This window comes from Myotis brandtii, unplaced genomic scaffold, assembly GCF_000412655.1.
Source record: "Myotis brandtii unplaced genomic scaffold, ASM41265v1 scaffold909, whole genome shotgun sequence".
NCBI lineage: Eukaryota > Metazoa > Chordata > Mammalia > Chiroptera > Vespertilionidae > Myotis > Myotis brandtii.
In genome coordinates, this window is record NW_005371742.1 from 389139 (window position 1) to 402200 (window position 13062).

Genomic DNA, 13062 nt, shown 5'->3' on the forward strand with positions numbered 1-13062 from the left:
GCAGATCGAGTCCACAACCTGGACATGTGCCCTTGACCCAAATCATTCAGTCCGCAGGCCAACGCTCTATCTGTTGAGCCAAACCACTAGGGCATGACTCTTATTTCTTAATGATTTAATTAAATATTAGTATTCAGCTGTGATGACATGTTGACATTGAGTTTTTTTATATACCTACAGGTGCTGATGTTATAAAAAATGATGGAATTTACTCGAGGTATTTTTTCTCCTTTGCTGTAAATGGTAGATATAGCTTGAAAGTGCATGTCAATCACTCTCCCAGCATAAGCGCCCTAGGCCTCCACTCTTTTCCAGGGAGTCATGCTATGTATGTACCAGGTTACATAACCAATGGTAAGAATCATTAGCACTGCTATTTGAGTAACATCATGTAATATGCATATAACTGATAAGTGAGTGTGTGTGTATGTGTGTGTGTGTGTGTGTGTTTGAGAGAGGAGGGGGAAAAAGTGAAAGAAAAAGAGAGATGGAATTTCAAAACTTTATACTTAAGTCAGTGCATAAGTTGTTGACTATCTCTTTACTCTTCAAAGATTCATGGTAGTAGATTACAGGAAGGGAATAGGTAATTACCACAGATGTCTCCTACCTCCATTTTAATCATTATTTTGAGCTCCTTCTTGTGACTGTTTTGTCAGAATTACTAACAGATAAAGAGATTTATTGAGTTTTCTCAGTTCCAGCTCCTGCATTTCCTCTACAGCAGTTTAGGCAAGAGAAAGAGGCACTTAGTAGTTAGCAGTTAGAAGAGGGAAGCAAATAACCCAAACAATCCACACAGGAAATGAGTTCCTGAAAAAACAAGAGTTTGGATATTACAAATAACTGAGTGCTTCCTGAAGATGCTACGTCTTCCTTCAAGATAAAAGGGCCAAATAAATAGAAGATCCACATCTTTTCAACACCATTATTATAGTTCCTGATAGAAAATAATGAATAAAGTATAACAAACAGAAATATACTACATTATTTTATAAAATAAAATCTCAGAAACATTTCTAAGTGCTTTTATTTTCAAAACTGCAGAATGTTTACGAATACTTTTCATGTATTTTATCAGCTATAATGAATTATTTTGTATCTAAATATAATACTTCATTTCTAAATAGATATTCCCTCTTTCATTTATAAATCAAAGATTTTTGAAGGCCTACCAGGTGACAGGCTTAGTCCTAGGATCTTGGGATACCAGGTAGAATAAGACTTGATTCCACTCAAGGAGTTTACAGGTTACTGACTGGTCTGAGAATCTTTTTAAAACTCATACTCTTACAGGATAAAAATATCATCATCTCGCGTACTGTGAGATTAGAAAAGTAATATTCAACTGTGTTTTTATCTGTGTCCTTCATATGGGCCCTTAATAGCCCAGAAAGAAAAGTTAGGTTTCCCTCGGCATGCCTGCCATACACAATATTCACTTTATCAGCTATTTTTCAGGTGATGACCTTGAGCACACACTTCACGGAAAAGTGAAAGCTGCTGTTTATACCACCAAATCTCCAGACACAATAGCATCTACTCCTTTCCTCCTCCCCAAGGGCTGGCTCTGCCTCCTGTGTGCGCCCCTCATCCCTCTGAGCAGCAGTCAAGCATGATGTATTACTTCCCATATTAAATACTTTTTGTTGGTCCCTCTTCAGCTACTGCCCACCTTTCTAGTCCCCATCGTCAGGTTCCTTGAAGTAAACCTGCTGTCTATACTTTCTCACCTCCCATTTACTACTCTGTTCACTGCAACGACTTCCATTCGAATCACTCTCCTATTCAAATCATTCCACTGGCCTAGCTCTGGCCCTAGTCACCTATAACCTCCCTACTGTTAAATTCAAAGGACATAGTTCAATTCCCTTTTTACCTGACTTTAGCAGTATCTGACACAACTGATTGGTTTCTCCTTTGTCATTTCCTTGTTTCTCTGATAGGACCCTCTCTTGATTACCTCTTATGCTCCTGAATTCTTGCTGTGTGACTTTGGGCAAGTTACTTAGCTTCTGTGTACTTCAGTTTCATCATTAGTAAAAATGGGGGTAATAATTATACCCTCCTCATAGCATTGCTGGGAAAATTAAATATTTGATACACATCAGGTACTTAGAAAAGTGCCTGGCACATGGTAAGCCAGGCACTCAATAAATGCAATTTATCATTATAGTTGAAATTGTTATTAGATAACCTCATTAATCCATGTAGCTTTAATAATATCTATAAGGCTCTAACTTCCAAATTCATAACTTCTAAATTATTAAATCCAGCTAAAACCTCTTTGGGAGATTAAAATCCGTCTCTAACTGACTGACATTTCGATTAGATGTTTTCCAGGAATCACAAACCTTGTAAAACTTACAGTTTTAGTCTCCTTCACTTTAGCCTGCTTCTCCTCCCAAGTAGCTCACTCTTTTTTGTTGTTTTGTTCATCCTCACCCGAGGGCATTTTTCCCTTTGATATTTTTTTAAGAGAGAATAGAAAGGAGGGAGGTGGGAAGGGGGGAGAGAGAGAGAAACATCGATGTGAGAGAGACACGCTGATGGTTATCTCCCACACATGCCCCTACCAGAGTCGGGGATTGAACCTGCAACCCAGGTATAGGCCCCAAACTGAGTCAAACCTGCAACCCTTGGGTGTGTGGGCCAACTCTGCAACCACTGAGCAACACTGGCCAGGGCCCAAGTAACTCACTTTAAAAAACTGGGAGGTACTTTTTGTTGTTGTTGTTCACCAATTTTCTCTTTTGACAGATTCAAATCTACCACCAGCTTTTGCTGATTTCATCTCCAAAATACACCTCAAACTGCCTACTTCTTGCCTCCTCTCCACTGCTCTCGCCCAGCCCAACCTGCCATCTTTTCTCGTCTGGACTGTTGGCAATGGCTATCTCAGTGGCCTCTTTACTTGCTGTGCTTGAATCCATTCTCCACCAAGAGCAGCCAGAGGAACCTGTTAGACTCTCAACCTTCCTAATGCTGCGACCCTTTAATACAGTTCCTCATGTTGTGGTGACCCCCAACCATAAAATTATTTTTGTTGCTACTTCATAACTGTAATTTTGCTACTGTTATGAATCGTAATGTAAATATCTGATATGCAGGATGTGTTTTCATTGTTTGCGACCCACAGGTTGAGAACTGCTGTGTTAGAGGACAACTGTGATCATGTTACTGCTCTGCTTCTGCAGCATGAAAGACTAAACTCTAAAACCACTACATGGCCCACAAGGTCCTGCATGAACTTTTCTCCTGTCTCATGTCAAACTACTATCCTCCTCACCTTAATTAAGTTTTTCTAATCTGCATATCTCTTCTTCACCTCAGACTTTTATACAACCTCTTCCCTCAGCCTAGGATATTCTTACCTCCACTCTTTACCCAGCTGACACATACTCATACTTTAGGAAACCTTTAAACATAACTTCCTTGATAACACTGTAAATTATATACTTGTTTTGTTTTATTTTATTTTATAGTACCCTGCCTTTTTTCCTTCTTACATTTATCACAATTTGTAAATATATGTTTACTAATATGACAATAAATTCCATATGGTACTGTTTTGTCCATGATTACTGGCACAGGATATGCCCTCAAAATAGTTATTGAATGAATGAATAGATGAATGAATGAATTGTGGACTAAACAAACTCAGTTGTTCTAAAAATGTAATAAAGAAAAAAAGTTTTAAAATATCAACAATCTGTCAAAAACAAGCTATTCAGGAGGTTGTAATTTGTTGTTTTGTCTATTCTTTTCTTCGGTGTCCCAGGTAATATTCAGATGAATGTCCCAAGAAAATCACTGGGCAGGAGTGAGGAGGAGCAAAAGTGGGGCTTTAGCCGAACAAGCTCGGGGGGCTCCTTTTCCGTGCTGGGAGTTCCAACTGGCCCCCACCCTGACACGCTTCCACCATGCAGAATCATCGACCTGGAAGCTGTACAGGTGGAAGAGGAGGTGACTTTATCTTGGACAGCGCCTGGAGAAGACTTCGATCAGGGCCAGGGTAGGTTTCTTGGTTTCATTACCTATTTTTCTACCAAGAGGCATTTCTAATAATTATATCAGGTGTGAATTGAATAAGAATAACTTCGGGAGTTTAGAGATGACAAAGTGACAGGGGGTTGTCATGAAAATTTTTTTATTGCTAAGGCTTCATATCGTGGAGTCCAGGAATGAGAGTATGTCAGCTCCCCCAGGATTGAAGAGGCCTTCGTACACTGCCCAGCACTAATCAAACAGAAACCTTTACTGGAAACATGAATACCACATACAGTAGTGGTCTTATCAGCAGAAACAAATTCTGTATCACAGAGCATGGACTGCAGGAAATTCGTTTTCTGAAGATTGGATAGTGACTACTTGTTCAGATTTAGAAGATGGGTTTAAGACAATAATTTCCATAAGTTATGTAAAGTTGGCACATTTTCCTCTCCCACTTCTGGCCATCGTTTTGTTGGGAAGGCTGGGACCAGTTCCCTGGCTCAGGGCTTTCTTACCATTGCTTGGGCGAATGTTGATGAAGTTCCTTTTTAACTTTCCAGCATTCAGGCTCCCACCTACCTCATATCGTGGAGTCCAGGAATGAGAGTATGTCAGCTCCCCCAGGATTGAAGAGGCCTTCGTACACTGCCCAGCACTAATCAAACAGAAACCTTTACTGGAAACATGAATACCACATGCAATGGTGGTCTTATCAGCAGAAACAGATTCTGTATCACAGAGCATGGACTGCAGGAAATTCATTTTCTGAAGCTTGGATAGTGACTACTTGTTCAGATTTAGAAGATGAGTTTAAGACAATAATTTCCATAAGTCATGTAAAGTTGGCACATTTTCCTCTCTCACTTCTGGCCATCGTTTTGTTGGGAAGGCTGGGACCAGTTCCCTGGCTCAGGGCTTTCTTACCATTGCTTGGGCGAATGTTGATGAAGTTCCTTTTTAACTTTCCAGCATTCAGGCTCCCACCTACCTCATCTTTTGATCTCCATGGTAATTCAACAGAATAACTTTTCTCAAAGAAAATCTTCCCAATCATTTTGCCGTCACACACACAAAAAAGGTTATCATTGATTATACATTAAATGGTTTATTTCCTGATGCCTCTGGAAGCCTAGAGGAGTCAATTTTATTGACTGCTGGTGTTTTGTTTTGTTTTGTTCAATATCTGACAATAATAGTGACCACTTTGGACCTTTGCCAGTCTTGCTTCCAACTTTGACCATCTTTCTTTGGCTTATAAGTCTCCGTTTACTACACTGCTGAAAAGTCTCAATTACAAATAATTCTGTGCCGCTGAGAAGCCGTCAATATTGTAGGTTTATCCTCTATTCTTTTATCAAAATCTCTGTTCTTGCCAGAGAAGAAAGGAGTGAAACTGTGGGATGGACATGCCCCTTATATAGTGGAAATAGCTGTAACTTAGATGTAAGGGGGAAAAATCATTCCCACTCTGGCTTTAAGTTCGGCTGTTTCGTCTTTGGCAGATTGCTTAAATTCTATTGGCCTCGGTTTCCTTATATGGAAAAGAGGACCAAAGCTCTCTATTTCATAAGACATTGTGTATAAGAAATGAAATGATACATATGAAATCAGAAAAGGAAGAGAAAGTGTGCCCAGTAAGTTCCCTGGGCTACTAGTTTGCATTGCTAGAAACTTCTCTAGTGTCTTATTTGGCGTAAGGGCCACAAACACTCAATCCCATTTCTATTTAAAGATAAGAGTGAGCCCAGCTGGTGTGGCTTAGTGGTTGAGCATCAATCTATGAATCAGTAGGTCATGGTTCAATGCCCAGTCAGGGCACATGCGCAGGCCATGGGCTAGATACCCAGTGTGGGGCATGCAGGAGGCAGCCAATCAGTGATTCTTTCTCATTGATGTGTCTATCTCTCTCTCCCTCTCCCTTCCTCTTTGAAATCAATAAAAATATATTAAAAAACAAATAAATAAAGGGAAGAGTGATGCCTGCTCTCTAGTATTCCCCCTTTTTCTCACTGCCCTCAGAAGCATGGCAGTGTGTCAAAAGAGACAAACAGGAGCTCAGACTCCCCTTACTACTAGGATCCATTTTTTTCAAAACCCCCAATAGTTTCGACTACACCACTGTTAAAAGAGAAGAAAGAAAGTGAAGATGTGGAATTATTGGTTTTTAATGGCTTGAAAAGAATAACTACAACCAAATGGGACCTTAGTATATAATTGATATCATAATGGACATTAGAAGGGAATAGAGAGAACTTTTCTCCAATAGAGAGACCTTATTGATCAACATGATGATTCAAACTTGTTACACAAAACCTCAGAACACAAAAAGTACCTGGGGGGAATGGCTGGATTAAGTTGCTGAGATCACTCAGCTATAACTGATTTAGCAATCAGCAATGCTAAAATTAACCAACTAGCCAAGAATAAACCAACTAGCAAGAAGGTAAACCTTTAACTCATAAATATGTGCTTTTGTCACCTCTTTCTTTTTTTAGAAATTGTTGGCTAGTAATTTTTTGGTATATATTGGACATGTGGTTTCAAATTACAGACTCTGGAATCCGCTATTCTTCTGAAGAGTTTTGCAATTTTTCTAACTTGGCAAGACTCATACTCCAAACTCCGTATCTCCCCTGTGGTGGGCATTAGCATAAAACTGCTCAGTTCTCAGCTTCCAGCTATTACTTTTCCCTTGAGCCCTTGATGTTTAGCCCACACATGCATAATATTGAGTCTTCAAATGATCTGAGAGAATATTTTGAACTCGTCCTTCTGGGCCTCCTTCCATTTTCAAACAGTCTGGTCATCCCATACTTGGTTCTCTGACTTCTTAGCCCAATAAGATAGTGGCTTTTTGTATCAGTGTCAGTTATATGTGCTGAAGTGGTAAGTGCCCTCAGAAGAAAAGCTACATAAATATAAATCATTTCCAGTCTGGTTCCCTTCTTTTAAAGGTTATCTTTCCTCTGGTTTCTATCTGCTTTTTATCCAAGTCCAGTGCTTCAATAGATTTTTTCCTTTCTTCAGAGTTCATGCCTGTTATCTGCTGGAGAGTTAGTCCAAGAGAAGCCACTCAGCTATTACCAGAATTAAGCTTTACATTTGATTTAAGTCGTAAATATTTTTGTGACTTAACATTTATGTTTATATTTTGCTTAAGAGGTGGGAATTTTTCCCCATGCAGAAGTTTTTCATTTTATATACTCAAATTTATCAATTTTTTGTTTATGTCTTCTGAATTTTGAATTTTAATTAGAAGAGCCTCTCGCATTTCAAGATTAACTGGAATTCATCCATGTCACCTACTAAATACTTAATATTTTTATTTTTAACATCAAACTTTTTGATCACTTCAGAATTTATCCTGAAAAAAAAAGTTTGTAGTATAGGTCATATTGTTTTTCCAGCTTTTTACCCAATTATCACACCACCATTATCAAGAAATTTGTATTTCCCCCATTAATGAATTCTATCTCTATTATTTATATACTAAATTCCTGAATGGATTTGGCCTGTTTTTGGTATGTCTATTCATGTACCAGTACTGCAATTTTTTAGTTATTAAAGCATTATAGTGTTTTTATATCTGATAAGGTTAGTCCTTCAACATTGCTATTTTTTAGACTTCATATGGCCAATCTTGATTATTTATTTTCCATTTAAACTTTGCAATAAGCTTGTTAAAATAGAAACTTGAGGCACTATTAATAGAATCCTATAAAATTCAAAAAATAAGAGAAAACTATCTTTATTATGCTGAATCTTACTATTCAAAAAACAATGTCTTTCCTCTTGTTTAGGTTTTAATATGAGTTCTTAGATAATGCATTAAAGTTTTGCTCATGTGTATATTTCTTGTTATGTTTGTGCTTAGCTATTTTGACTTTTTGTTGCTATTCTCATTAGTCATTTGTACCAAATTAAAAAACCTACTCAGAATGACTTAACCTTCCCATTTATATTTTTAATTTCAGCTAACAGCTATGAAATAAGAATGAGTAAAAGTCTACAGAATATTCAAGATGATTTTAACAATGCCATTTTAGTGAATACATCAAAGCTAAATCCCCAACCAGCTGGCACCAAGGAGATATTTACATTTTCACCAAAGCTTTTCATAAATGGACCTGAACATCAACCTAATGGAGAGACACAAGAAAGCCACAGAATTTATGTGGCAATACGAACAATAGATAAGAACTCCTTAAAATCTGCAGTATCTAATATTGCTCAGGCATCATTGTTTATTCTTCCAAATTCTGCTCCTGTACTTGCCAGAGATGATCTTATATTGAAAGGAGTTTTAATAGCAATGGGTTTGATAGGAATCATTTGCCTCACTATAGTTGTAACACATTGTATTTTAAACAAGAAAAGGAGAGCAGACAGAAAAGAGAATGGAATAGAATTACTATGAACAAAATTACCTTGGTTCTTAAATGTAAAACCCATGCCCTTTGCACTTTACAAAAACATAGCAATAAAAACAAATTAATACCAAAACTGTTAAAAGTGCTTTGAATTTTGCATACTACAGATCATGTTTTTACATAATAAAAAGACAAAAATTCTTTTATAACCCTCATTTTGAGGGTAAAGTGGAAAGCCCTTATGTTTAGGCTATGAATAAAATAATAAAATTATTTTCCAAGATAATTCTTTAAAGACAAACAAGGCAAGGTCAAAGTCGAATCAGAGTCAAGAAAAGCTCCTTTCATTGAAGAGAAAAAAATAGCCCAAAGTAGAGAAGAGGAGGTTACGTCTGAATGATATAAGCAATTGTTTAGTTACTTTAAATTTTCATTCTCTCTATCTCTTCAGAACAGATTGCTTGTTTATGACTAACAATCAATGTGCATTTTATATATGGTGCCTCTTGTAAAATTCTTTACCTCTAGCCATTTGGTTAGCTATACCACAGACCACTGTAAAAATCAACCTTAAAATGTGGGTATTATCCTTTTCCCCTGACACTGGTTTTGTAACAGAGGTCTGTTGAATTTATTGTTTCTCAGTTTTTACTCTCATCAAAGCAGCTTTCCAAGTTATTGTCTTAGGTGTTATTCGAAGCGAATGGTTATAATTTTCATAAGGCTTTAAGTAAAAAATAAAAGACATAGTTCTAAACTTATTTTAATACATACATAGGCTACATAGTTTCATTCAATTTCAACCCAAGAAGAGGTCACAGGAGAAAGGCCTTTAGAAATGATTAACTGATTCCATTTTTTGTTTAACTAAGACTCCAGGAATCCTTTCTTGATCAGGGGTTATTTATATTGATCAAGGGGATGGGGAACAAACTGAGAGAGGGAAGCATAAGTCAGAAGGAATTAAAAATCATCTTTCATCTAATCTTATTTCTCTTATTTTTAACGAAAGATTATTGAGCAATAGAATCACTTGCTGTATATATTAAAGAACTGAAAACTTTATTGGGTAAATACAAACAACAATGTAGAATAGATGTTTTACAATCAGGACCAAATAAAAGAAAAAATTAGGTTAAGTTTTGGGGATGGGGGAAGAAATTGTGGTGAATTGGGACAAGAAAAAGCAACAGAGAGGGTGAAGCCTTGAGTAAGAGCCTCAGAGCAGCACTGGGGGAAAAAACAACCAACAAATCTCTCTACCTAAGCTGCCTCTTTGCAGTTCATACTACACCCCAGGTCTGGCCTATCACATTCTAAGTCCATAGTGCCTACATTCTTGCCGATGGGAGAGTTTCAAGTACTCACTTGGCAGTCAGTCTCTCCTCCCTCTAATGCCTGCTAACTTGGGATTTGCTTCTCTGTAATTTCAATAGGCTGGTAAAATATTGAAATGGGGAGTGGTAGGTTTTATGTCCCCAAATGTTTTCCTTATTTCACAGAGAGGGAAATGGAGGCTAAAGTGAGTAAACCAAAATATTGTGCTGGTTAATGGCAGAGCCATATAGGAGTACTGCCAGGTTCTCATACTGCTCTTTCACTCTTGTATATTTAAGAAGGTATGGGCCCAACCTATGTGGCTCAGTGGTTGAGCATTGACCCAGGAACCAATAGTCACTGGTTTGATTCCTGGTCAGGGCACATGCCTGGGTTATGGGCTCGATCCCAAGTAGGGGGCATGCAGGAGGCAGCCGATCCATGATGTTCCCCTTATCCATGTTTATCCGTCTCCCTTCCTCTCTCTCTCTCTCTAAAAAAATAAAAATAAATAAATCAGTAAAAATATATTTTAAAAAAAGAAGTTGTGGGAAGATGCGAGGACTTATGACTAGAAATATTTAACCTTTTCAAGCTCAATTAGCGGGTGAACGGGTCTGGGAACTGGGTCGTTATTGTTTTTCTTTTCCATCTTGGTGTTGGAATGAAAAATAAATGAACTTAAGTCTATGAATTAGTGATTTGGAAAAGGCAGAACAAAGTAAAGGATGCTAAGTGACAAACTAAAGTATATCATAGCAGGATAGAAAGGGGGATTGTATCAAATGCTTAGGCCAAACAATATTGAGTGGCTGTGAGGGAATGAAGCGTTATAGAACAAAATAAAGATACGGTAAATGTGGAAAGCTATTGATTTAGAGAAAAAGAAAGTTAACTTTCAATGAGAGGGAGATGGAAGCAGGAGATAGGAGATTTTTTAGGGGATGAATTAATATAGCCTCTGCACTGAGCAGATTGCTGTTTATGGGTGCACTGTTGACTGCTCTAAAATTACCTTTCCATCTGCATGTTAGTACAAGAAAGCCTACAAAAAAATATATGTTATTTGCCTTTGCCTTCTGCTATAATGTAATTATTCTTAGAAGAGCATTCATTTGAAATTTAATGTGACAAATAATGATAGCATTCATTTAAAATATAATGTGACAAATTCAATAATGGCAGAGTTGCTCATATCCAACTAATCCTTTTGCTGATAACAGTTATAACTCTAGAAAAATATAAAACATACTCTTGGAAGGCACTGGACACCATCAAAAACAGGTAGAAACCAAAGGCAGTACGGCCCTTGAAAAAAGGCAAGCGATCTCAGTGAGATCCACATTTAATCAGCTTCCCACTTAAAGCCATTCCCAGTTTGCTTAGAGCGTCTGGATAAGCTCAAGCAGAGTACAGCAGTCTGACTGGGTTGGCAAGACAAAGGTAAGAGTTCTGGGGCACCAAAGCACTTGGAAATCCCAGAAAGAAAGCAACTGCCAAGGGAAACTTCCCTAATGTCTGCTCAATCCTTGGGTGAGTCCTAAATTGCAAAGGAATCTAAAGCAGTGGTCTCAACATTGGCTGCACATTAGAATCAGCTGGGAATCTTTTTAAAATCCTGATTTCTGGGCCTCATCCTCTGGAAATTCTGTTTCTTTGTTATGGGGTGAGACCACAACATTAGTAACAAAGAAACAGAATTTCCGGAGGATGATCTAAAGGAAAACAAAAGATTGGGGGCTAAAATTGCTGAACAGAGATTTCAGCAACTGCCCAGTTCTGGAGAGAAAAAGTTTATTTGTTTAATCCTCACCTGAGGATATTTTTTCATTGCTTTTTAAAGAGATTGGAAAAGAGAGGGAAAGACAGAGAAATATTGAGGTGAGAGAAACACATTGATTGGTTGCCTCCTGCACGAGTCCTGACCAGGGCCCAGCCCAGGAAGGAGCCTGCAACTGAGGTACGTGCCCTTGTCCGGAATCAAACCTGGGACCCTTCAGTCCGCAAGCCGATGCTCTATCCACTGAGCCAAACTGGCCAGGGCGAGAAAAAATTTAAGGTTTAATTTCATCAAAGTTAGAGAGCTTGATAAGCACCGTGTGTTTCCATTGAAACTCCATAAGGGTCACATTAGAGGTAAGAACCATGTACCCAGTCTAAGAATTATGCCCTAGAGCCAATAGAAAAATTGAAATAGATTTGCTTTGACAAAACCTAAAATCACATCTCCACAAAAATCAAGATGATTTACCAATAATTTAACTGCTACTATAACATAACTCAGAGGAAGATAAAATAATACAGTCTCTATAACATATCATCTAGTATATAATAAAAATTTAATAGACATGCCAATGAGCAGGAAATGAGTCCCATTATTTAAAAGAATAACCTAATTAGCACAAAGGAGGTAGGTAAAAAGCAATAAAGGCACACAAAAAAATAGAGGGAAATTACAGAAATCAAATAGCAAGATGGTAGACTAAAGCCAGCTAATCTACACTAATAAAAGAGAAACATGGTAATTGGCGTACGACCGCTACCCTTTTCATTGGCTAATCAGTGAGAATATGCAAATTAACTGTCAGCCAAGATGGCGGCCGGCAGCCAGGCACTGAAGCGAGCAGGGAGGCTTGCTTGCTGCGGACTCCAACGTTCCCCGCCTCACTTGCCGGCCTCTCAACTGCAACTCTAAGCAACTATGTACTATGTTGCAAATAAGAAGGTAAACAAAACTCCAGAAACCAGCCGAACTGAAAGCCAGGTGGACCGAAACATTGTATCCATGTTTTCAGCAGCGAGGCCTCAGAGCTAAAGCTGGCCCAGAATAAAAAAAAAAAAAGAAAAGAAAACAGGAGCGGTTGGAAGCTTTAGTCACTCGCCAGCCGGAAAACAGCCCTCAGCCCCTCACCCAGACAGGCCAGGTACCCCAGTGGGGACCCCCACCCTGATCCAGGACACCCTTCAGGGCAAACCAGCCAGCCCCTACCCATGCACCAGGCCTCTATCCTATATAGTAAAAGGGTAATAGGCCTCCCAGCACCGGGATCAGCGGAGCAGCGAGGCTCCCGGCACCGGGATCAGCATGACAGGGGGCAGCGCCCAAACCCCCTGATCGCCCTGCAGCTCTGTGTGTGACAGGGGGCGGGGCCACAACCTCCCTATCCGCCCTACTCTGTTCGTGACAAGGGAAGGCACCCCAACCCCCTGATCAGCCCTCCTCTGTGCCTGATAGGGGGGAGCTCCCCAATCTCCTGACTGCCCTGCAGCTCTGTGTGTGACAGGGGAAGGCGCCTCAACCCCCTGATCAGCCCTGCTCTGTGCCTGATAGGGGGGAGCTCCCCAATCCCCTGATTGCCCTGCAGCTCTGTGTTTGACAGGG

General features: G+C 39.0%; 1 protein-coding gene and 1 long non-coding RNA gene across 3 annotated transcripts in view; one reads left to right on the forward strand and one right to left on the reverse strand.

The window, feature by feature from the left end:
• Nucleotides 1-8856, forward strand: part of LOC102251497 (calcium-activated chloride channel regulator 2) — a 43995-nt gene extending 35139 nt beyond the window's left edge. The window contains exons 12-14 of one of the 2 annotated variants that reach the window (XM_005885499.2): nt 181-354; nt 3782-4015; nt 7968-8856. In XM_005885499.2, the coding sequence (XP_005885561.1) occupies nt 181-354; nt 3782-4015; nt 7968-8410 (851 nt within the window). In that variant the 3' untranslated portion in view covers nt 8411-8856. The remainder of the gene's footprint in view (nt 1-180; nt 355-3781; nt 4016-7967) is intronic. The other variant, XM_014532761.1, reaches the window with a different exon arrangement.
• Nucleotides 1-13062, reverse strand: part of LOC106724629 — a 57291-nt gene that overhangs the window by 16350 nt on the left and 27879 nt on the right. The window lies entirely within an intron of this gene.